This window comes from Actinia tenebrosa, unplaced genomic scaffold (genome assembly GCF_029948245.1).
Source record: "Actinia tenebrosa isolate PJP-AT-01 unplaced genomic scaffold, QUT_ActTen_1.0 PGA_scaffold4__44_contigs__length_22323623, whole genome shotgun sequence".
Lineage (NCBI taxonomy): Eukaryota > Metazoa > Cnidaria > Anthozoa > Actiniaria > Actiniidae > Actinia > Actinia tenebrosa.
In genome coordinates this window covers 15360963-15387094 of record NW_028292581.1, presented here as the reverse complement: position 1 = coordinate 15387094, position 26132 = coordinate 15360963, and the positions used below count along the sequence as shown (strand labels likewise).

At 37.8% G+C, this 26132-nt stretch overlaps 1 protein-coding gene and 5 non-coding genes across 6 annotated transcripts in view; 1 reads left to right on the top strand and 5 right to left on the bottom strand.

The window, feature by feature from the left end:
* Positions 1 to 26132, top strand: part of LOC116296299 (uncharacterized) — a 104335-nt gene that overhangs the window by 68288 nt on the left and 9915 nt on the right. The window contains 41 exon segments of the mRNA XM_089036821.1: positions 507 to 573; positions 657 to 860; positions 1417 to 1595; positions 2635 to 3055; positions 5652 to 6023; positions 6750 to 6992; positions 7506 to 7614; positions 7906 to 8222; positions 8799 to 8940; positions 9204 to 9526; positions 9829 to 9970; positions 10377 to 10705; positions 11186 to 11327; positions 11741 to 12060; positions 12455 to 12596; positions 13136 to 13467; positions 14276 to 14417; positions 14820 to 15127; positions 15769 to 15910; positions 16096 to 16427; positions 16826 to 16967; positions 17487 to 17602; positions 17960 to 18166; positions 18758 to 18899; positions 19316 to 19503; positions 19758 to 19901; positions 20262 to 20403; positions 20893 to 21215; positions 21428 to 21566; positions 21666 to 21994; positions 22093 to 22234; positions 22401 to 22723; positions 22821 to 22962; positions 23070 to 23266; positions 23379 to 23522; positions 23692 to 23833; positions 23944 to 24266; positions 24406 to 24547; positions 24976 to 25304; positions 25396 to 25537; positions 25667 to 25989. Coding sequence (XP_088892947.1) covers positions 507 to 573; positions 657 to 860; positions 1417 to 1595; positions 2635 to 3055; positions 5652 to 6023; positions 6750 to 6992; positions 7506 to 7614; positions 7906 to 8222; positions 8799 to 8940; positions 9204 to 9526; positions 9829 to 9970; positions 10377 to 10705; positions 11186 to 11327; positions 11741 to 12060; positions 12455 to 12596; positions 13136 to 13467; positions 14276 to 14417; positions 14820 to 15127; positions 15769 to 15910; positions 16096 to 16427; positions 16826 to 16967; positions 17487 to 17602; positions 17960 to 18166; positions 18758 to 18899; positions 19316 to 19503; positions 19758 to 19901; positions 20262 to 20403; positions 20893 to 21215; positions 21428 to 21566; positions 21666 to 21994; positions 22093 to 22234; positions 22401 to 22723; positions 22821 to 22962; positions 23070 to 23266; positions 23379 to 23522; positions 23692 to 23833; positions 23944 to 24266; positions 24406 to 24547; positions 24976 to 25304; positions 25396 to 25537; positions 25667 to 25989 — 8929 coding nt within the window.
* Positions 3956 to 4028, bottom strand: Trnai-aau (transfer RNA isoleucine (anticodon AAU)). The gene has a single exon. It is a non-coding gene; the product is annotated as a tRNA-Ile (tRNA).
* Trnai-aau (transfer RNA isoleucine (anticodon AAU)) lies at positions 4119 to 4191 on the bottom strand. Its single transcript has one exon. It is a non-coding gene; the product is annotated as a tRNA-Ile (tRNA).
* Positions 4682 to 4754, bottom strand: Trnai-aau (transfer RNA isoleucine (anticodon AAU)). Its single transcript has one exon. It is a non-coding gene; the product is annotated as a tRNA-Ile (tRNA).
* Trnai-aau (transfer RNA isoleucine (anticodon AAU)) lies at positions 4845 to 4917 on the bottom strand. The gene has a single exon. It is a non-coding gene; the product is annotated as a tRNA-Ile (tRNA).
* Trnai-aau (transfer RNA isoleucine (anticodon AAU)) lies at positions 5382 to 5454 on the bottom strand. Its single transcript has one exon. It is a non-coding gene; the product is annotated as a tRNA-Ile (tRNA).

Below are 26132 nucleotides of genomic sequence, written 5' to 3'. Positions count from 1 at the left end.
GTCTATGACCAGGAAGATCCTCGGACATGGAAAACCATCTGTATAAAATGTAACACTGCCCGAGGATTGCAGAGCGCCCCATCATGCTGCTATTAACCTTTCTGTCAATAATAAGGATCATCAAGGATAATCAAGGATCATCAAGAAAAAAATAAAAAAGGGGGAAAATAACTGTTTCAAACGAACATTTAAAAAAATTAATGTTAATATGTGAGGGTCCACTGTAATTGGCACACGCTGTAGTGGTTTCCCAGCCATTATGTATGTATGTATGTAATTATTCTCGTGTGTGTGTGTGAGTGGGTTCATGTGTGATGTGAGTGTTTGAATGGCGAAGCTAAATAAATAAATAAATAATAAATAAATAAAATAACTTATAGTAGTAGCTCATCCAATTAGAACGCAGCATTGCTGATAGACCACTAGTTAGATTCGACTAATAGTTAATATCTGTTAATAGTTTATTAAACAACACGTTAATCTAATCTTTTGTTGTATTCGTGCAGATATTACGACATTCTTAGGAATCCTGGTACTTACACCTTTGTCAAGAGCACGAAAAGACATTTCGAGGTGAGCGACTTAGAAAGATGTACAATACCAATGCTGACAAACTCGACTTAGCTCTTCTCTAATAATTGCTTGTTATGTAACAGGTTCAAACTCGTATCTGGCCTTGCTGGAGAGTTGTCTGTAACTGTGGTGTGGCTATACGTGAGAATGATGACGTTGTGACAATTGATATGTGTAACGGACAATGGAGAAGAACAGTTCCTCGAGTCGTACAGAAATCAAAGAAACCTCTTGGTAATCGAATTAAGATAAAAAGCTTTGGTGGTGGGCAGCGCACGAGATATAAGGTGTGTATTTCTTATAGCCATAGCTACTTTATTAACTTTATCCTTCAAATTTCCTCACAAAATGTTTCAGGATTTGTCTTGTTTTCAAACATTCCCAAAAATAATAATAATAATAATAAAAAGACCGCGGCCATGTTGATTGTTATAACAAAAGAGACTGGTGACAAATCTGTTGTTAAATTACGCTTTAAGGTGTGCTTGTCAATGTGCCGCCTTTAAGAGCCGTGATCATGTGTTCTATAATCGGACTGTGAGCTGAATTATCCCGTGTTGCCTCACTCCTATATTTCGAGTGCTTTTAAATATCTCAAACGATTTGATTCTCCCCCTTTCTTTGATCAAATCCCAAACCATGAATCAGTAAGGCATTCTGACAGCTTAGTTGTCGCCCAAGGAAAGATTTACATCCGTCTGTCCGTCACACCCCAAACACAGCTACCCTTCTGACAGCTGTTTTTCGGTAAAGAAAAAATGTCCTCTCTCTTTCCGTCACACACCAACCCTCGATTCCTATTTTTTTAGCTAAAAAATACTAATGAATCGTGAATTTGTCTAGGTTACATTAAAATCTGGGGTTTCATTGAACATCCAAACAAACACCGGTTACATGAATGTCTACATCTCAGTACCTGGAGAGGATTACAAGTCAGTTGTTGGTCTTTGTGGAAACAATAATGGAAATCCGAGGGATGACCTTCAAGGCAAGAGTGTTTATGCATTTGCCAATAGATACAAGTAAGTCTAGTCTCTTCAAAAGATACTGTGAATAGCTTTATTTTGTTCCATAATTGACTCTTGATAGAGTGATCCCGGCTATGCCTGAAAATGCACACAAACAATGGGTAATTTAATTTCTCAACGGAATACAGAATGTCCGACCAACAAACTCGACTTCAAAATATATTTTCAGTAATTATCGATATTTTTTTAACACACCTTTAATTATGTAATTATCGATATTTTTCTTAACAAACCTTTACGATGCATTGACTTCTAAGACAGATATTTACAATTTTCAGCAATTGATGTCTGTTCATTGCTGTTTATCAAAAACACATTTTAGCTTGTTCGACGTAGCAACAGTAACTAGGGAAGTAGAACAATGAATTGCGGGATCGATGATCGATGTATTGTCGTCATTGCTACGAAATATCCCTTTTGTTGTTCGTTTTCGACTAAATTGTCCTTGTTGTATAAGGGTGGTGCTTACCAACAATGTTATTGTTACGCATCCATGCTTTTGTTGTTCAGACACGGATGATGTTTCCTTTTCCCGTTTCCCGCTTCGTAATCGTTTAAGATCCTTAATATGCTTATGGTGACTTAAAGCTATAAAACTACGCTTCAAAAAATTCGGAATTCCATCGAAGCGGATCTTAAATCTAAAAGTCGTACTTCATTTAAGCATCACCTTAAATCTTCTATTCTTTCCAAATATTCTTAATGATTTTACTCTGTCTCCATGCAGATGATGAGAACACAAAATATTACAGAATACTATTAATTTTGAAAATTCAGCTTCCACCCATTTCATTTTGTGCTCAGTGTTTGTACTGTATGTCTGTACATGTGTCTGGTTCGTCTGTATCTGACTTGTACCTGTCCATGAAAATACTGAACTGATTACTTTTTCTTGTAATTTACTCCGCATGGCCCAGACATTTAGCTCGACTAGTTTCTAAAGCTATTTCGAAATGACTGTGCTCTCATCAACTGATACACCAAATAAGATGTTGTTGTTGTTGTTAATGTAGATATTATATTCTAATAACAGGCTAAGACCAGGAACCACTTTGTTCGAAAGTCTTCCACCTCGTATTCCAAAGATTACCGGTCCAGTACCAGCATGCACTTGTGTCAGGCACAATGGAAAAAGAATCAATTCCTGTGACATTCGCCCCGCTCCTGAACTTGAAAAGGGAGGACAGACTGTAACGCCAATTGTCGTACCACCACACCCAAAGAAACCAGGAAACAGAGATAATAAAGACTACGATCCAGATTCTATTAACTATGTCTACAAACCACCAAAGGTTAATTATGTTACCCCGACATGGCCAACAAAAACTGGAATCACCAAAGCAAAGGCAGTTAACCATTGTAAGAAGATACTTCGAGGCATAGCAAAGACGTGTAGTAAATACATCAACTTTACGAAGAGAAAATCCTTGCACGAATGCGTCACGGATATTAAGGTTTGAGTAGTTTAATGAACTAAATAGGTCACTTTCATAATAGCGTCATTTACTACCAGTACCAGACTGCTTTACACAATATCTTTTGTTCAGTTTATTAGCACTAATTGTCTTAATTGCTCACTTTATTGGCACTAATTGTCTTAATTGTTCACTTTATTGGCACTAATTGTCTTACTATTGACATGAGAAAAATTTGAATAAAAAAGAAAATAATTTGCAAATCATTTTGATAGTGGTAGTAAAATGACGCCATCATGCAAACTGCCTATTTATTGATTTTGATGTCTTCCTTTATTGATTTTCATTAACTTAATTAACTCATTGCGTCGAATTGCAGCTAACTGACCAACTGATTTAATTTGGTATCCGTAGGACCGCTTATTTCCTTTGATGCTCCAGATAAATTTTTTTTTTTTTTTTGATAAAGCCCCCCAAAAAATAATCTGAAAAGATTGCCACAAATGGTAGCTTTTGATGCGAGAATAATGCGTTCTAAGTTTAAGCGATTTTTTTCTCGTACAATTTGCACAAATTAAACTTCGTCTACCAATAGCAATGTTTGGTGCTGGTATTATAACGAGAAATATTTTATCCAAAATGATATGGTCCATATGGGGCTCAAATCCATAACCTTGGTTAGCGTTATTATCACCACGCCCTGCCGACTGAGCTTAAGGGACCAACTGATGTTCTAATAACTATAGCCCTAACGTCGGTCATTTGCTTTCATTTGCAAAGAGATCCATAATATTGAAAGTTGAAAGTTTCAGTGGAAGTTTCATTTTTTGGAAGATTGTACATACGACATCCGATCTGAAAATCGTAAAGTAATAGGCGCGCAAATTCCTTATTACTATAAGAAACACATGAAGTTTATACAAAAATGTAAAATCTATCTGGTCCGTATGGGGCTCGAACCCATGACCTTAGCGTTATTAGCACCATGCTCTGCCGACTGAGCTAACGGACCAACTCACAACTTAATACACTTTAGTTTTTGAACCAATTTGCTTCCATTACTAAAAGAAACACGAAGTTATACAAAAATGTAAAATGTATCTGGTCCGTATGGGGCTCGAACCCATGACCTTAGCGTTATTAGCACCACGCTCTGCCGACTGAGCTAACGGACCAGCTATTTACTGCCGTCAAAGATTTAGAGATAAACTGAGTCATTTACTCGGTCATCTATTTGCAAAGCTCTTTGATGCATAATCTGGTTTAAAGTTGAGACGCAGTTTAGTCTTCAAATTTCATATGTGCCAAATCTAATGAAAATAAACTCAGAAAATAGATTTTGCTTCCACCCGGTCCTTTACTCATGTTCAGACTGACTAATAACCCTTCCTTGTTGACAAGCCACTTGTAAACAAGCCACTGATCCTGAAGTAATTAAATATGGACTAACGACAAGTTTTAGTTAATTTCCATCATTTCATTTTGTATTCTGTAATCGCCGCTAATTGGTGCAACAAAGAAGATTTATAGTTGCTTACAGCATTCGCTGTGCAAAAGTCTGTGCAAAATGTAATGTAATAGGGTTGCGCGAGAATTTGCACAAATTTGCTTACATATTACTAAAAGAAAAGCATCTTATGAAGAACATAAAATTCAAATTTAATCTGGTCCGTATGGTGCTCGAACCCATGACCTTAGCGTTATTAGCACCAGGCTCTGCCGTCTGAGCTAACGGACCAACTCACAACTTAATACACTTTAGTTTTTGAACCAATTTGCTTCCATTATTAAAAGAAACACGAAGTTTTACAAAAATGAAAGATGTATCTGGTCCGTATGGGGCTCGAACCCATGACCTTAGCGTTATTAGCACCACGCTCTTCCGACTGAGCTAACGGACCAATCGTTGTAAAGTAACTAGCCCTAAGTTCCTTCATTTACTTCGATTTGCCAAGTGATTCATAGTCTTTGAAATTCAAAGTTTTGGCTGTGTTTTTCACAAATGGTAGAGTATTAACACGTGGATTTTGGTGCGAGAATGCTGCGTTCTAAGTTTAATAAATATTTTTCTCATTGCCTTCGTTGTTTACTCAGAAAGGAGAAAACTACTACTTAATGCAAAAAATTCCATGTTTTTACGCCTAAAATAATACGTACAAAATTCGTTTTACAGCTTGCAACGCAAGCGTGATTTTTAGTGTCCTTATTAGCGATTTGTTTTGAAATTGAACTGATTGGAAGACTGTACAAACAGCCTCCATTCTGCAAATTGTGGGGCAATAGTGTGGCGCGCACATTTGGACAGATTTGCTTCCCTCATTACTAAAAAAAACATGAAGTTTAGTGCAAAAATGTAAAGTATATCTGGTCCATATGGGGCTCGAACCCATGACCTTAGCGTTATTAGCACCACGCTCTGCCGACTGAGCTAACGGACCAACTTATAACATAAATATATACAGTAGTTACTGGATTTAGTTTGATTTGAATAATAATGGTAAAAATTAAATTCAATGTTTTAAAGGGCACCCCTTACCTTTGTCATGATAGTTTCTCATTTCAAAAGAAATGATAATCAAGGAAAACCAACTGCTCAAAAAGTTAGAGTCCAATAATATTTCTTTGTTGTCGTCAGATTACCGGTAAGCTTAGCATGGCCAGATCTTCGTTGTCTAGTCTAATGGATGAGTGTAAGGACAAGATGTTGCGTGACCCCAAAAACTACAAAAAAGACAAGAACGGAAAAGTTGTCCCCAACACTAAGATCGTCGATTCTTTCTGTCCCAACCAATGTTCTGGCAGAGGTCGATGTGTTCGAAATAAGTGCAAATGTAGAGGCAAGTGGACTGCATCTGACTGCAGTATTTCCAAGACCAAACCACCTAAGCTTGATGGTATTCAGTCCAAGGGACTATGTGATATTCGCAACAGGGTTTGTCACTTCAACAGTGTCTATGGATTTGGATTCTATGATCTTGGTCTTCGCTGTCATATGAAGAAGTTCCGAGTAAGTAAACATTTATTTTCATTTAATAGACCATTTTCTCAAGATTTAAGGAATTCATCCAGATTCAAGGAATTATCGGGTCACAACACCAGAACAGGAGCTTATAATGAGTATTATCATACATTCCTATGTTGTTGTTTTTTCGATAAGAATTCATTAAATTGATTATTCTCCTCTTTAAATATAAAACTGTCTTCTCAATATTACTGAATTTGCGTTTTTCATTTTTGTGGCCCATCCAGTTGGATGCGCACGCAACCTTAAGAAAACGGTCTATTTAAAGTTTTCACTTGAACCTTTCAAGTAATATAGTTTTCAAAATATTCTCATTTTTCTCTAATTTGCCTCTCACTTTGGGAATGATAGCAAACCATCAGCTCTGCTGCCCTACTGGGATGTTGAGGCGCACCCCGTTTGAGCTATTAGTCATGCAATTGCTAATTATGTGCTTCACCTATTTTTTAAAATGTTTTCGGTCGGAGATCTGAAATCTGAAATCTGAGACCAAGTAAAATGCTGCAAAATGTAATACATCCAAAGTTAAACAAGGTAGTTTCATATATGATTGGAACATTCTTAGAATAACGCAGTGAACTTCGAGTTAGAAATGTGATTTTCCGTATTTTAGTCAGAAAACATAAAAGGACAATCGCCTAATTCAGATCTTCGACCGACCACGTTTTTTGAAATAGGTGATATCTTACCTCTATTTTATGCATTTTAAAGCTTATTGGCAAGAAGTGGCGCAGGGTTAGTTCTTATGTCAAAAGACGAGGACACATCCAGAATTTCAGGGAGGTTCGATGTACAATCCCAATAAAGATTCGACGTAGGAAAGTGCGTGGTCTACCAATACGATTCCTGATCGCAGTATCCAACAATGGCTTCTTAACCAGTAACACAAAGACACTAACGATCTATGATTCAGCCTGTCACCTATGCCAATCAAACGGGCGTTGCTATGCAAAGGTAAGGGCGTGAATACACCTTTCCCGAATCAGCTTGTATGACCACAAAACGATGGTGTGATTGAGCTTTAACCATTGTTTAGTCATCCGTCGAGCGAATTCGGCAAAGCTCTATTGAATTTGGGTTTCCGTAAGATATGACGTCATATGCAAGCAGCCGATGCGAGGTTGAATAAGTGACGTGGCTGGCGGTCACCTAAAATTTGTTTGAACATAAGCTGCTTTGTAGCCTTGCTTTCAGGGTTTTATCTATATTGCGCATGCGTTAAGTTGAATTATTATCACCGGGCTTCCTGTGGAGTTTACTTAATCCCCGCGCTGCTCGACTCCATAATACACAGGACACCCGCTACTTACAATAAAACAAAGCAACATAGAGAATGGGCAAGAGAAGGGTTATTGAGAAAATACCCATTTAAAATGTTCATGTTACTTCATTTATCATAAAATATCGTTTTTAAAATTTTTGGTTTGTCTCTGTAATTTTGGCTAACTCTTAATTACGTTTCGATAGCGTAATAATTGTCAAATCAAAGGTATTTGTTACGCACCCAATGAGAGCAACCCCAAGGACAAGCGTCTCAAGTGTGTACCCGTTGTCAATAGATACTCATGGACAAGAGGTAATTATGTTAATGTTCATCGTTCGTTCTTTCGTTCGTTCGTTTTGTCTGTATGTCTGTCTGTCTTTAATTTACTAATCATTACAACCATGGTCTCTCCAATAAGGAGTATGAAGCAGTATGAAGCAGTAACGATGCTTTGAACCAAGAGAAACTTTTCATAAAACTAAAATACCCTTAACTATGAAATATTCCTTTTGAGTAAATGCTGTTCACAAAAATATGGAAGCATTTGCTTGTGACGATTCTAAAAATTTGTGTTTTGAGCCTTTATCTTTATTTTCTTTGCAGTTGGCTCTAAGCGTCGACCCTTGGGCATGAACAGTGGAAAGATTCCCAACAGAGCCATCACAGCTTCCACCACATGGAACAGATACCATGCACCATGGTTAGCAAGACTAAACAAGCACTACAAGCGTCCTTATGCTAATGCATGGTCTGCAAAAGTCAACAACAAAAACCAGTGGATTCAGGTGTATGTGGGTCGACCCAAGAAGGTTAATGGTATCGCTACACAGGGACGACGTGACGCTAATCAGTGGGTGGTGACTTATTATATTACTTACAGTATGGATGGTATTCACTATGTTCCCTACAAATGCAAAAAGGTAATGTGCAGCTCTTAATTTTATCGCTGCTCACTGACACGACCTCTGGGCTGATCTAAGTCAGGGAGCAGCCAACTTACAGATTGAAACGGGCTGAAACAACCTCTGGTTAGATCTAAGTTAGGGCACGAGTAATTAACAGATCGAAAAAGCCTCTGGGCTAATCTAGGTCACGGCAGGGCTAACGCACAGATCGAGCGATGAAACAGCCTTTGGGCTGATCAAAGTCAGGGTACAGCAACTCACAAATAGAAACGGAATTCAGCTTGTTACTTTTTGTTGAGGAAGGAAAACTCTCGAATAAAGGGAGAGACCTAGCAAACTCTGCTCACTAAAAATGCCGTGTCCAGGAATTGAACCCGAGACGCTAGAGGAGAGAGGCGAGTACAAACTAATAATCCGCCGTTGACTCTCCCATCTTGTGTAGTGACATGGCCACTGAGTTATGATCCCAATCTCTATTTCATCAAATTTGTCTGTTATAAATATTATTTAGATAAACATATGTCGAAAGCATTTCAATATTTTTGAAATAATGTATATATGGAAATCATTTTAATGTACTTTATTTGTTAGATATTCCGTGCCAACCGCAATCGTAATGGCGTCGTTCGACACAACCTCAGGCCTGCCATCATTGCTTCATATATCCGTGTACATCCAGTCAGATGGGCATCGCATATCTCCATGAGGCTTGAGCTGTATGGACACAGAATGGGTAAGCATATGGACATTGAAACAAGACCATATATTAGATAGAAAATAAAACAAACGAAAGTTCTCAAAAAATATGGAAATAAGTAATGAAGCTAGAAGTAAAAATAGATGAGTTATAGGAAAAATAGAGAATTAAGGAAAGGGAAAAAAGGAAAGGAAAGGACTATAAAATAAAAATAAATAAATAAAGAGAGAAAGGAAGGATGGCAAGGTATATAAAAAATATTTGTTTATCAATCTTTTATCTTTTTGTATGGCTTATAGCATCCTATAGACTACCACTTGGAGTTCAAGATAACAGAATCCCCCACAGTGCAATTCAATCCTCATCTCGATGGGATAATAACCATGGACCATTCAGAGGTCGTTTGTTCACTTGTATCGAAGGCCGTCTCACTGGAGCCTGGTCCTCCAAACCTAATAACAGAAAACAATGGCTACAAATCGACATCGGAACAACAGCTAACGTGGCTGGCATTGAAACGCAAGGCCGACAGGGCGTTAACCAATGGGTAACGAGCTATACTTTAGGAAGGAGTAACGATGGAATCACATTTAAGACCTACACTATGAGAAGAAGAGTCAAGGTACGTTGTGGAAACAAAAAGAATATGATTTATCAAGTTAGCAGGGACTACATATATAGAGAACTTTACAAATTTTGAAACCCTGCCTACCAAATCCCTGATCTGTCCCTTGCCACGGGAAATTTTATCCAGGATCTCGGTTTTCCTCCCTTTGTAAAAATCAACAAGTTAAATGAGAGTTGTACGTTGTAAATTTAGAATGTAATCGTAGTGCGTGTGGGGCGAACCTCAGGGACGACCCCTTAAAAATTATATGAGAAATACAAATTTCTAATGCATTTAACACGGAAATTTTTATTCAGGTGTTCCGTGGTAACAGAGACCAAAACACAGTGGTCAAACATGCTATCATCCCAGCAATACGCACGCGTTACGTCCGGATATATCCACAATCTTGGTACTCGCATATATCCATGAGAGTCGAGTTGTATGGAAAAAGATTAGGTAATTAGAAAGCGTTTAAGGTTTTTTTTGATTACACCAATAATGACAAGTAACATTTTCTCAGCTACGGCTCGTGAGTCGAATAAGAGGACATACCACATAAAACTGGAGGAAATTGGTTAAATGTCTATCGTGTGAAACTGGTCACTCGTTATATTTTCTTCTTTTGGGTTACTGACCTTCACGAGGCTCTTCCTGAAAACGAGAATGCACTTTGTCTTGGATAAAGTTATCCTATTAGCATTCTTATATAGAGACGAGAAGAAAGGACTTTATATTATATAAAGTCCTTGCACGTCACCTGTAAGTAAGGTCATTCTAATTAGACCTGATGGTTTTCGATAACATAAACCAAGGTATAAAGCTGGTTGGTTGGAATGAATATTTTTGTATTATTTTCGTTTAGTTCGTCGACCTAAAGCCAAGGCTCTTGGAATCGGAAAAAGGCGCGTACCAGACCGAGCGATCTCCGCATCAACTAGATGGAACAAATACCACGCTGCGCACCTTGCAAGACTTAACCTCAAACGACGTGGGCGCTATGTCGGAGGTTGGTCCGCGAGAAAGAATAACAAAAGGCAATGGATTCAAGTTGATCTTGGAAAACCTAAGAAAATAGTTAAAATTGCTACTCAAGGTCGACAAGATTCTCGCCAGTTTGTGACAAGGTACACCGTGAAGTCGAGCATCGATGGAGTGTACTGGGTTACATACAAGAAGAGAAGCGTGCCAAAGGTATTTTACCAATCATCGAGAATAATTATTGTGCCTGGATTAACTTACCTATTGGGCCTAGATTGCAAGAGGTGTATCGATTTGATCTAACGGTCACCAAATTGTTTGGACATTGCGGTTGAGTTGTCGTATTACATTGGAAATTTTACAAAACTGTCATGAAATAAAAAAAAGAAAGATTTGGGATTAATCTCTGTCGTTACGTCGACAAAATAGCGGCTTTTCGTTTTGGAAATGATTTCAAAAAGAATGCACATTAGCGCCGATATGGCTGCTTAATGTTTAAATCTTTATACATTTTAAGTTTTTACATTTTGTTTATGTTTTTTCCGATTTTTAAACGTAATCACTAGTTCTTTGAGTTTTCTATTGTGTATAATTATGCTTATCTATGAAATCACTCTACAGCCACATAAATTATATCCTTTGCATTACATGAACTTTGCTGTTTTCTAATGACTCACCCCATTTGTTATTTAGGTGTTCATTGGTAATAGTGATCAATTCACCGTCAAAGAGAATGCATTTGATCCTAAGATTACAGCACGATACTTCCGCGTCTATCCAGTGGCCTGGGTAGGACATATTTCATTAAGATTTGAGTTGTATGGATATCCTGCATGTAAGTATTACAAGGAACCTTCCAAAAATATAATTTTATTGCACAACAAAAGTAAGCGATATATTAGCAGGTCGTTTGAAAGCATCTTACAATGTCCTTATCAAGTGCACTTGAATGGAAATTAGAAGATAGATATAGAGGTCCAGAAAATTATTTGCATATGTATTTAACTAATTTTGATTTCAATGAATATTGATATTTATTTATTTCTAAAATATTTATATTTATGGAAGTTAGAAGATAAATATAAAGGTCCAGAAAATTATGTGCATATGTATTCACTAATTTTAATTTCAATGAATATTGACATTTATTTTTTTCAAAAAGATCATTATGAAAGGATGTCTCATTTAGCAGACCTAGGTAAATAGAGCTCTAATATTTGATAAATATTTAATACTAATAATTTGTAGCGAGGAAAAACGTTCCTCTTGGCGTCGAGGATGGATACGTGAAATGTCACCAGATGAAAGCATCTTCAAGTTGGGATAAATATCACAGTGCATGTCGTGGAAGACTCAACACCGTTAAACAAGGCCATCACCGTGGTGCTTGGTCACCTAGAACACGATATAGGCAATGGATCCAAGTCAGGTTGAGCCGCCCAACTGCTATTACCAAAATATTAACCCAAGGAAGACAGGATGCCAGGCAGTGGGTTAACAAATACTCCGTGACTTATAGCATTAATGGACGAAGATTCAGGACTTACAAAATAGGAGGAAAGAAAAGGGTAAGGTTGAACATGTTGTAAATGCATTTTTTAAATGTCTTCAACTTACACTGCTTCCCCTTCACACGAGGGAAATTTTACAATTGGTCGTTAGAGTTTTAGGGGACGTCAAACTGTCCAAACGCCCAAAAACCTGCTTTGTCGTGACGACGATTTCGTACATTCAATTCAGTAAATCTGTAAAAGGTAAAATAATTTTCCAAAATCATCTCGTGTTCTTGGTCTCACGGCTTTTGGCTTTCTACCTATGCTTGGTTAAAGCCACCTTAAAAATACACATAAAAACTAGTCACTCTTTGATAATTTAGACATGTGAGTACGCTACACAAGCATCAAGACCGGAATGCATTTTTAAATTTTTGACCATTTCAATCTTGATTGATCTCAATTTTAGATTTTCCGAGGCAACAACGACCAAAATAGCATCGTGCCAAATCCTCTGAGACCCGCAATATTTGCCAAGTACATCCGTCTGTATCCACTTCAATGGGTCGGCCACCCTTCCATGAGGCTTGGGCTGTATGGAAGGAGACCAGGTAAGAACGTTTCACACAACATATCGGTGAATCATCTACGCTAGTGTTTTGATATTAATTACTATACTACACGTATGACACTATTACTGTCACCCTATAACATCACCTGAGACCGGTAAAATAATTATAGAAAAATACAAAAACACATAACCTATAGAAACAACAAAAATACAATACCACTAACAATTACGTAGTATTTCAAACACGCGAGAGAGTTCTTCCTCCGATTTCCAAACACCGAAAAGTGTGTTGAAAAAACGAGGCGCAGCTGTTTGGAAATCGGAGGAAGAACTCTCTCAATTGTTTGAAATTACTTCTCAAACTAATGAATACTTCTTGGAGAAAATCAAAGAAAAAGTTTACGAAATTTAATGCAAATTAAGAACACATTTCCAAACCACCGTCACAGTAGTGATTTGCTTTGTTTTCTCCTCATTAAATATTCATGAGTTTGAGAAATATTTTTCCACCATACATTACTCGTACGTTACAACTTGTTTTTACGTTGAGGTTTGTTTTGTTGTGATATTTTATTATAGGATATCAAGTGCAGCGTCTTAGAGCACTAGGAATAGAAAAGAGACGCATACCAAATCAGCATTTGACAGCTTCTTCATCATGGGACAGAAACCATGGTCCCTCACGAGGAAGACTCAACACCAAGCGAAGAGGACACAGAGTAGGTGCTTGGTCTACCAAGCGAAACAACAAGTACCAGTGGTTCCAAGTGTACTTCCCAAAACCAAAGACCGTCACAGCAATCGGGACTCAGGGTCGACAGGATTTGAACCAATGGGTGACGAGGTTTTATGTGATGTACAGTATTGATGGAGTTAATTTTGTACCATACAAGAAATATGGGGCAACTAAAGTAAGTAACCATTTCAGAGTTTGTGCAACAATTCAGTTCGCAACTTGACAAGGGATAAACTAAATGCTGACCAATTTATAAGTACGACAAAAATACGACACTATTTAGTGCCTCCGCCTTTTGATATTTTTTATAGAATCAATTTAGAATCTTTTCCCACGCAAAGAACTTGGTTTTGCAATGCCGTGATTAATCAACCACTAAGCAAACATCTATCGAGTCTTGGATTCAGGCGAGATGTTTCTTAAAACAAACTAAGTAACGTAGGATGCAAATATTTCTTAGATATTTCATGAGATGATTCCATAGGATGCATTATTAAATGTACAAAAATATTCTAGGGCAGCAAAACATCATGAATAAAACATCATTGTCTTAATTAGGATTCATAGAAATGTTAATGCAAACTTGTTTTCTCATTCACCATTTTCCAAACATTGATTGACTGGTCAAAAACAAAGCGCTAAAGCGAGGCGCCAAGGTACTTTCAAAGGATTATTCAAATTTGAACCTTGCAACCCTCGACTGAGTGCTTTGTGTTTGATCAGTGAACCAATATATGGAAAATGGTGAATAGTAATCTTTTTTTCAATTTAAAAATAATGTCAAATAGACTCAAATGCCTCTTTTCGTTTGACATTACACTCATTCGCATTTAGAAAGTATAAGCCTCAATATGTCCAAGATGCATCACTCAAATCTTGTAGAAATACTTGAATATTCAGCTATTCACTTCATGTAGAATCAATACCGAAAATATTGAGTTTCACAAGGAAATTTGATAACCAAATGGTATCTTTTTTTAAAGGTGTTTAGGGCAAACAAGAACAGGAACTCTGTGGTTTACAATAAGTTCAACCCTCCAATCAAAGCCAATTTCATCCGTGTATACCCAACATCATGGAATAGTCATATCTCTATGAGAATCGAATTGTATGGATTCCCTGCATGTGAGTGTGAAAAGCTAAAAACTTTAATGTTATACGATTATTCAATCTAATATATATAGAGAGAGGTATCATCACGCGGGGGCTGCCATGATAGTAGGCATAATAATGAATTCAGTTTCCCAGGGAGAAAATACTCTACTGTTGTGCTTTTTGTTATGGCTGCCATCACGTGATATCACGCCTCTATAGAAGTTAAATAAATACTATGATATTTGTTACAATAACCCCCTCATGGGATATTAGCCGTCAACTTTTCAGGCGACTAGACTAATTTTGTTTTTTTGACAGTTTTTTTACCTTCAAAATTTTTAACTAGCTTTCCCATCAGTTTTGGCATTAGACTTCGTTTTCAATTTAGCTGTTGTTTTGAGTTGCAAAATGTAATATATTTTGTTTCTCCAGCTCAATCTCGCCTTGGTCTCGGTGTTGAAGATGGTCGTATACCTGATGGATATTTGACGGCTACTTCAATGTGGAACAGGGCTCACAGTCCACAACGAGCACGTCTTAACATTGCCAGAACTCGACACGGTGTAGGCGCTTGGAGTTCCCGTCATAACAAACGCAATCAATACATACAAATCGATATAGGTAGCCAAGCAAAGGTAGTTGCCATAGGCACGCAGGGACGTCAGGACGTAAATCAATGGGTGAAGAGTTTCAAGATATCGTCCAGCAAGGATGGAATTCGATATAGATTCTACCCTAAGGTACGGAGCTTATTAATATTCGACACTTTTGAGTTTTAGTCAAACCTGTCAGATCAACTGCTATCTTCCGTGACTAAGGATTACTATTTTTTTCCCTTCTTTAAACAAGATATGATCATATCAACATCTTATACAAGAGTTATCTGCAGAAATGCATGCCTTCGTATGACAAAGAGATGCATGTCATTTCACAAGGAAGAAAATTGCATAATATTGGAAGGAAATATTTTTCTTTTACCTGACTTTCATGAAACCCTCCTACATCTTGTTTGCACAAAACCTTTAGAGTCGTTCAGTTTGGTGTAACATATTTTTCCCATTTCCGACCACGTGTAATTTTCTTTGGAATACGAATCTCGTTTGGTTCACATTCCATTCTTATGATATTCTATGGGCATGTGTCCTTGAAACCTTTATGTTTTCGGACAAAAGTCATGAAAATACTGTGGTATTTTATCTGATTGAAGCTTTTGCTTTAGTCTAGACAGAATAATTTTCACGAGTATAAAACTCAAAACAAGGAGAGCGAATGATAATATCTTGGTTTGGACCGTCTCCTTCCTCTAAATACACTCTTGCTCTATTAATTATCAGTTTTATGAATTAAAATGTGTATCATTTCTTTATATATGAACTTATAGGTATTCCGTGGAAACAGAGACCGTCACACTATTGTAATGAATCGCTTTGGTCGATCTTTGAGTGCGCGCTACGTCAGAGTCCATCCTGTCACTTGGCATTCTCATATCTCTATGAGATTGGAGCTGTACGGCTATCGATATGGTAAGGTTTGACTTAATACTTTAAAATGCGTTTAAACCTTCTCGTAAATAATATTAATATTATAATATATAATGTTTGCATTTGGTGCAATTTGTTTGTTTGCTTCTTCATCTTATCATCTATGGTTCGTTTTAGTTTGTTTATTTTCTTTTTTTTTGACTATTTTTAATTGCTTCGTTTTGAAGGCCGTCGACCAATAAAAGCAAGGCCATCGGGCATTCAGTCCGGCAGGATTCCCAACAAGGCCTTCAGTGCTTCGACTATTTACAACAAATACAGCCCAGCCTGGCTTGCTCGTTTGAGGAACAAACCCCGAGGACGATACACAGGATGCTGGCTGCCACGTCACAAGAATGCGAGACAGTGGATCCAAGTTGATTTGAAGAAGTTTACCAGAATTGTGAAGATTGCAACTCAAGGAAGACCAAACGCTAATCAGTACGTAACAAGATTTGTTGTTGCATACAGCCAAGACCGAATCAGATGGCTAAGATACACCAAAAATGGACGAGTACAGGTAAAATGCACCTTCGACTTAAGATATCTTCTTAGACTATAAGGCACCTAGCTTAGTGTCAATTAATAAGAGCCCATTGAGTTTATTAGTAATTAGAGGCTGGATTCAAATAGGATCTTTGGGGTCTCACCAACAATCTTCACTGCTTCTATAGAAAACATACGGTACTGGCTTAAAGCACGTACGCGGTCATACGACTGACGTAATATATTAATTGAAAGGATTCCTATGTATTTTTGTAATTACGACTGAACTGCGGTAAGATACTGTAAGGGTACAATACGGCCAAGAATTTGCTTCATTTTATGTTTTTGAAATTTTGTTTTTTTTAATGTTTTTAAAGTTTATTATTTTGACTTTCATATTAATATTAATTCCAATCTCTGTTTTCCAAATAGATTTTCCATGGCAACAAAGATCCAAACACTATCAAGGAAAATTTCTTCTCGCCTGCAATAAGAGCCCGATATGTACGAGTCTATCCCAAGAAATGGGTCAACTATATTGCCCTCAGGCTTGAACTTTATGGCGCACCAATTGGTAAGTATAAGGGGCATCACAAAAAATGGGCAAGGCTTATCAGTTTGGATATCGGATCTAAAGTTTCGGCCAAAAAATTAAGTCATGGGGAATTTTCATGGGTAACAATATTTTGATGCCGACACATAAAAAAGAGTTACTTGAAATACTTTTCTCCGTCCATTATATTTACATGCCAATGAAGCATTGATATGGATATGATATGAAAATATAATCGACTAAAAAAAATATTCCCAGTAGATTGTTTGAATTGGGTAAATCATTGCGTTAGCTGAATAGGTCTTTTGGGATTTTGAAAAAAGATTCTTGTTGTCTGTAAGTAAAATGCACGATTTTGCGGAATCCCTACTTCTAAGAGAAACTTTGTTAGATAGCATGAAAGAGAATGTGTTTTCTTGCAAGCAAAGTGGAGATCGCTGAACGTGAAGGGATACAGAAAAGATAGTTTAAGGGACATGTAGAAGGGGGAAACATGAACGCTTTGTTATATTGACTCACGCCTTCTTTTATTTGGACCAGCTATTAATAAGGTACCTATTGGTGTTGCTGATGGCAAGATTCCTAATGGTTACATCACTGCTTCGTCCATCTGGGATCGAAACCACGCTGCTTGGAGAGCAAGACTGTACACTGTAGTAAGTCGAGAGCTGCTACTTTACTCAATATTTGTATAGGTCAAAGGCCCGTTTGCTTAAAAAGCTCAAAAACTGATAACAAAAAATCTTTTAAACAAACAAAATCTGGTCTAATCCATAGGTAGCCCAATTTGGGTTCATGAAGATCATTTTTCTCGTTTTTTTTTTTTTTTTTTTTTTTTTCTCTTTCACTTTCGTCTTGAAAACGGGCTTTTGTGGTTCAATCAAATTTAAATCCCCATGTCTGCTCTGTCAAAACGAAAAGATTTAGATTTTTTCATCTCACTGACACCATATAATGTCGCAGTCCGCAAAAGTCTGTATATGTGCTTACTATATATTGTCTTTTATTTTCAGCGAAAAGGCCATTTGATTGGTGGATGGTCTTCCAGGCGAAATGCACGTGGACAATGGCTCCAGTTTAACTTTGGAGGATACACTACTCTTACTAAAATCCTGACACAAGGAAGGCAAGACATGGATCAGTGGGTTACTACCTATACCGTTGCATACAGTAAAAATGGCTATGGCTTCAAATCTTTCAAGGCGTTTGGACGAACAAAGGTTTGCGATTCATTTGACTACAATATTAATATTAATAATAATAATAATAATAATAATAGTAATAATAACTATTATTATCATTACTATTCTAAAAGGTTCATGTGGATAAAAGAAATTCTACCCTCATCAATGCGTTTCCAAATTAGGGAGACGAGTTGTTTGACGGTTTTTTCTTCTCAAAGCTTTTCCCCTTATCATTCTAAAACACAACAGATACAACCCTGCCGAAATTACTTGGCCCGATATTATCACTTCACACGAAAATAAATATTTCCGATAGAATTTGTATGGATAAAAATTATCCCTCCTCCCATACCAATGTTGCAGTTGTGAAAATGAAAGGAATTTCATGGTCCTTTCACATGCGCCGATAACACTAAGTCAGAACACGACATTGAAGAGGGGAGAGCTTTGGTTTAAATGTTGTGTGACAATTACAAGTTGTCAGAAAAAAAGGATAATAATGGTGTCAAAAATTTTGGCAACGATTGTAGCTTACCCTAGTCACTGACATATTTCACATAATCTTATGTTTATCATTTTTATGCAAAATAACTAAACGTCATTGTTTTGCTTGTTATCTTCTTTTAGATCTTCATTGGAAATACGGATAGGAACACCGTTGTCGGCCACTATCTACGGCCACATGTCCGTTGCAGATACTTTAGAATATATCCCAAAACGTGGTACAAACATATGTCTATGAGAGTTGGGTTCTATGGCCGCCGAACAGGTGGGTGTTTATTCCGTATCTAAAGTTCCTTACGTTTCGTTGTTTATGTCATTTTCATACTAGCGGCATAGGTGGCAACTTTGGGTACAACAAATAAAAGAGCGCCGAAACAAGGCTTACGATTACGCTTGCATTTTTTTGGTGCATACTAGATCGTAAACTTCTTGCGCTTCCAATTCTGTTTCGATTCCGACTTCGTCTCTTACTGTACGACGCTAGTGTGAAGCAGCCTTATGGCCTTGCAAGCCGTAACGAAGACATATTCCTTTTCATTAGGACATTAGTTTTTAGAATATCGCGAACAGTGCGGTGGGGCCTTTTTTAAGCTTTGATGATGTGTGGCCTCAGAATTCAAAGCTTTTGTGATAATAAAATTTCTTTATAAAAACATTTCATTGTTTTTTATAAAACTTCAGGAGTCATTCGCCCGAGCTTGCGTGCGCTTGGAATTGAACGTGGTCGAATCCGCAACAAGCAAATGACTGCTTCTTCTAGCTGGAATCATTACCATGGACCATTTTTGGCCAGACTAAACAGGCGTGCACGAGGAAGATACCAAGGTAGCTGGTCAGCAAGACACAACAACAAATATCAGTACTTACAGGTAAACACGTCCAACAGATTATAGGTTAAACTTCGGTTAGGCAATAATCTTGCAAATAAGGAATGGTGAATGAGACACTGAAATTAAAAGTAGATCATACATTAGAGACTACAACTAGTAAGTTATATGGGGAAAAATCTGAGTGCTGTGAAAAAACACCGTAGCATATAATAAGGTGCGGGGAAATAATAAACTAGTTTATTCTGTCATTTTTGGTGACGCAATGTAAGCCTAATCTTTTTTCCTTGTTTTAGGTAACATTCCGTCGACCAAAGAATATCGTTGCCATAGCAACCCAAGGGCGTCAGAATGCCGACCAATGGGTGACCAAATACTACCTCACATACAGTCTTGATGGATTACACTATGTAACTTATAAGTCAAGAGGAGCTGTGAAGGTAAGGCCTGAATTCGAAGGTGGATGTTATTATATGCCGGTACATCTGAACATTTGAATTAGTGGCAGGGGTAACTCAAGTCAAGGGTAGTGACGCTTGCATAAAATAAGATTAGGCATGGACATTTGAATCACCAGAAGAAGAGTCTTTAGTTCAAGGTCGTTTTCTGAAACTTGGAAGTAGCTCTTAAAAAATTCAAAATTTTAACTTAGTTGCACATGTAAAAAGTAGGAATGGATTTCCTTTAGTAAAGCTAGAGCGGGACATATTAGGTTCGACATTTATCTTTATGTTCTCGTATAATAAATTCCAACAAGTTTGAAAGGGCTCGTAATGTTTGACATGTTATGTTTCTTACAGGTATTCCGTGGAAACAGGAACCGCAATGGAATAGTTCGACACATTCTAAGACGAAGCATCAACGCAAGAAGCATTCGCATTCATCCAATCAGCTGGAGATCGCATATTTCCATGAGAATCGAGCTATATGGACGAAATGCTGGTATGCGTAAATACATATGCATGAGTGATTGAAAATATAGTACTGTTAAATATATTATTTCATAGTCGCCATTGGTGATTGGTTAACGACGGCGTTTTTTTACTTGGTCAAGTTTTTCCAATATGGAGAGCTCAATTCTTTATTAACTTTTTTTGTAAATTAGATAACGTAATTTACACTAGACCTAGAGACTACAGCTAGTACGTTATATGGGGGAAAAGCTGTATAGAGACGAAAAATATCTTACATAATATCTCATAGGACGAAAAATTAAATTTTAAAATTTAAAAATCAATTAGAAGTAGAAGAAGTTACAGTTCCTGAATCTGACACAATTTTTACAAGTACATGTTTGCGTCTCGTTCAAAAAAACAATTATAAGAAGTCATTAGTAATACGTCATCAAGGCAATTAGGGTTCAAAATACTTAAATGATGCCATGGCCACAAATCCGATACCGTGATTGCTAATAGAATCTGTATTTTACAGTCTCAAGATCTCTTGCACTTGGGGTAGAAGATGGCCGTATTACTGACTCGTCATTAAGTGCCTCGTCCATCTGGGACATTAACCACAGAGCAGCAAACGCGAGACTCAACTTTGTTCGACGTGGACGCAGAACTGGGGCGTGGTCTTCTAGACACAACAAATACGGTCAGTGGCTGCAAATTGATATTGGAAGCATGGCTATCGTGACTGGTATTGCTACCCAGGGACGACAAGATGCTAATCAATGGGTGACAAGATATCGACTGAAGTACAGCAAAGATGGGCAAAGATTCCCGTTCTACGGAGCAGGCAGAAGTATTTATGTAAGTAAAAGATTCTTGTCTTAGATGGTACTCGATAACAACAACAAAAATTGAATAGTGCAGAGCAATGAGAAACAACAATAAAAGGAAAAGCAAAAGTGTAAAACAAGCGATGGAAAAAAAGAAAAACAATCTGATTAAACCTATTACCTATAAGAAAAGCCTGACTGATTTTCTTTTCTTTTTCCCTATTTTTATTTCTTATTTTCCAGACTTTCCGTGGCAACACTGACAGAAATACCATTATTTTCCACCGTCTAAGACAAATCTCCGCTCGTTTTGTCCGTGTCTACCCACAGTCCTGGCATAGTCATATGTCTATGCGAGTTGAACTTTATGGTCGCCGATACCGTAAATAACGTAACATTCAAAATATTCTGAATTTGGGCAATGAAACAATGGCCTTTTTATGGTAATATTTTACTGACCATTTATATATTCATTTTGTAGGCCCAACACGCTTCCCTGTCGCATGTGGTATTTCCAACAAACGTCTACCCAACAAATACATCACAGCATCAAGTCAGTGGAACAGACACTACGCCCCATGGCTCGCTCGTCTACATCTTCAGCGCAAAGGAAAGTACATGGGTGGATGGTCTGCCAGGAGAAACAGACGAGGAGAATGGATTCAATTTGACTTGAGAAGGTTTAAAAAGATCTACAAGATTGCCACCCAAGGTCGTAGCCACGCCAACCAGTTCGTCAAGAGTTATATTGTCAAGTACAGTTTGGATGGACGACGCTGGGTGCCCTACAAAGTGAACAGTGTGGTTAAGGTATTATGTCAGTTATCATATTCTCTAGAGTTATAACTAGTTATAGCTAATTCAATTTTTTTCATTAATTATCTTATGTAACTCTAATTCATAATAAGGTACTTCCTGGTAACAGAGATCATAATACAGTTAAAGAAAACTTGCTTGAACCTCCGATCATCGCGCGCTTTGTTCGTATATACCCATGGACTTGGTTTGGACACATCTCACTAAGGGCTGAGTTTTATGCTGTGAATCAACGTAAGTTTATGTTTACAAAAGATAGAACTTCCTTTTTTTTTCAAATTTTTTATTTAACTTATATTTCTCATGCAGTGCACAATGCACTATTTAATACAATCAAGGTTTTATGACAGCAACCTAACTGAAATACAAAACGACGTTTCTGTACATTTCTTTGTTTCAGGAAACAATAAAATCCCACTAGGTTTGGAAGATCGCACGATTCCCAACTATGCCATCAGAGCCTCCTCACAGTGGGATGGTAACCATGCACCATATCTTGCTCGTCTTAACAACATTAGACGCGGAAGGAAGGTTGGTGGATGGTCTTCCAGAAAGAACCAACGAGGACAATGGATTCAGGTTACTTTTGGAAGAAGTACAAGCATCACAGGCATTCGTACTCAAGGTCGTCAAGATGCGAACCAGTGGGTCAAGACATACACTGTGGCTTACAGCAACAATGGAAAGAGCTTCAGAACGTACAGAGTTCGTGGACGTGTCAGGGTAAACATTGTCATAAATTTGATCCTGCTGTTGTTTTTTTAGTTGGTTTAAGTTTAATTTCTAAATTTATTCTTTCACTTTGGGTTTCCTTTCCTAGATCTTCCTAGGAAATAGTGACCGAAACACCGTTGTGACCCGTCAATTTAGACCGGCAATACGAGCACGTTACGTCAGAATCTATCCAAAGACCTGGCATGCTCATATGTCAATGAGAATTGAGCTCTATGGAAGGCGAACACGTAAGATATCAGTAATTCGAAATTGTATATTTTTAAGCCATACATTAGTTTTGATTAGTTTTAATTAGTCAGTCTTACAATCGTATTCATTGTTTTGTCTACAACAGGAGGAATCATTAAACCTCCGCGCAGACTGAAAGCACTCGGAATGCAGAGCGGACGCATCCGTAACAACCAGATCCGTGCATCCTCAAACTGGGACCGTAACCATGGTGCCTTCTTGGGTAGACTCAACAGACGTGCACGAGGAAGATATCAAGGTGGTTGGTCAGCAAGATACAACAACCGTAACCAGTTTATACAGGTAGACTCCCTTATCAGTGAAAGCCACTAGTTGGATGCAAAGCAATTGAAATAATTGCAAATTAGGTTGAGTGCTAAACATTTTTTACACAACCATTTTCTTTTACTTAAAGGTGAAATTCCGTCGCCCAAAAACTATAACAGCGGTTGCAACGCAAGGTCGACAGAACGCCAACCAATGGGTAACAGGCTACTACATCACTTACAGTCTGGACAATCTACACTATACACCATTTGTATCACGTGGTCGTGTGAAGGTATATGCATACATATGTAATTATGTTTTTAAATGACTGCAATTCAGATTTGCTTCTTTAGGCTTGAAGCATATTTTCTTTGTAAGCAGCAGAACCTGTCTTTCTAAATCTTTTACACTATTTCCCCTTCGTTCAGTTCTCTGAATAAACCGTTCTATCTTTTCTTTAGATATTCACTGCCAACCGTGATCGTAACACAGTTGTTCTTCGAAGACTACAACCAGCCATCAGAGCTCTGAGTGTTCGTATCCACCCCGTCAGCTGGAAATCACATATTTCCATGAGACTCGAGCTGTACGGAAGGAACTCTGGTTAGTAGACTCCGCACGTGCACAAAATTAAAGAACGTCTCAGAAAGAGATTTTCTAGGGTCTTTAAAACATCACAGGGAATTGAAGCTGATAGAAAATATTTTTTCCAGTTATATATCACTTGCCTCTTGGCGTTGAAGACCGTCGTATTCCAGAACGCGCTTTCAGTTCATCTTCAAACTGGGACAACAACCACAGAGCTTCAAACGTAAGACTCAACTCTGTTCGACGAGGACGTAGAACAGGAGCGTGGTCTGCTAGACACAATCGACGTGGACAGTGGCTTCAAGTTGATATTGGAAGTCTTGCCCAAGTTACCGGTATTGCTACCCAAGGACGACAAGACGCAAATCAATGGGTGAAAAGCTACTACGTGACGTATAGTACAAATGGAAAACGATTTGTACCTTACAGGCATGGAAGACGAACAGTGGTAAGCAAAACATATAGATTTTTTGTACTTCTTCGTGAATTTGATTATCTGTTCTACTGAAACGAAAGAAGCAAGTAAGGAACCGAAAGCGTATTATCTAAGTTATTAGAAATTGATAACCTGACCTTTAATCTATTAGGCATTCCATGGTAACCGTGACAGAAACTCCATAGTATACAACAGATTTGTTCGTCCTCTGAGAGCACGTTTTGTACGTGTTTACCCAAAGAGCTGGCATAGTCATATTTCTATGAGGTTGGAACTTTACGGAAGACGATATGGTAAGCATGAAACACGTAATTTTCACGAAAGTCTCGCGAGTTTACTACATGGAAACAAATAAACTAAGAGTCAGACAAGAGACTTGAAAGGCAAATCTATCTCTGTATTGACAAAATCTGATCGCCAGCTTGAAAAGTGGACTGTGCTAATGACGCATTTAGTTTACAGGCACTGTTTCAAATTCATCATAATTTACGTTAATTTTAAATGCTTTTGGGATAGCATGTATCCCAATCAACGTAGTCCAGCCACAAGAATTTGTCTAAATTTCTAAAAATAAATAACATAAAATGATCGGAAAACGCTTTTTGAAAAGCAAATGTGCAAACTATAACATTGAACATGTTTAATCAGAAAGCTTTAAATTGTTGTGATTGTCATTATTGATTAATGAACAACTTTGACCATTTTACTGCCAAAATGATAGGTCGTCGTCCCATACCTGTCCCAAGTGGTATTTCCAATGGCCGTCTGCCCAACAGATACATCACAGCATCCAGTCAATGGGACAAAAACCACGCCCCATGGCTTGCTCGTCTGCATCGTAAACGACGTGGACGTCAAGTTGGAGGATGGTCAGCTCGTACAAATAATAAGAGACAATGGATCCAGTATAATTTGAGATCACCAAAGAATATTTACAAGGTTGTAACTCAAGGAAGAAGCGATGCAAACCAGTGGGTGACAAGTTTTGCGATTGTGTACAGTCAAGATGGAAGACGATGGGTGTCATACAAAAAGCACAGTGTGGTTAAGGTACTAATGATTATTCCTCACAAAATAACACATTACTAATATTTAGATAGATTTCAAAGCCAAAATTATTAACATCAACATTTAACAACAGTTGTTCCCCGGAAATCGTGACAGAAGTTCACTAAGAGAAAATCTCTTCAGTCCTCCAATCACGGCTCAGTATGTACGAATCTATCCAAGAACGTGGCACGGACACATCTCCCTCAGAGCCGAATTCTACGTTACCCCAGCACGTAAGTAATTGTTACGCTTTCAGAGAGGAAGTGTTTTTGCATTGCCCTGGTAAAAAATGAATTGCTTTTCATTTTGGGTAAAAAGTAGTGATTGTTTCTTTCTCTCAAATGTATATACATAATTCGTAGGTCGTTCGGAGATACCCATGGGCGTGGAGGACGGTAAGGTACCTTCCACGGCCATCACAGCTTCATCACAATGGAACAGTAATCATGGACCTTCGAGAGCTCGAATCAATACTATTCGCCGCGGAAGCAAGACTGGAGCATGGTCTGCTAAAAAGAACAATAGACGACAGTGGATCCAAGTTGACTTTGGAAAACCAACCATCATCAGTAAGATTCTTACTCAAGGTCGTCAAGATGCGAACCAGTGGGTCAAGACATACACTGTATCGTACAGCAATAATGGAAGACGCTTCACGTCCTACAGAGTAAGAGGAAGAGTTAGGGTAAGTTTTTCCTCTGCACTGTATTAAGTGTCCGATTTATAATGAGTTAGGGGATTTTGTCAAAGGGGATAATTAACTGAACCAGTTTAAGACTGGAAAAGTGGGGATACCCCAAGCAACTATCTTTGAACGTGCAATCTAGG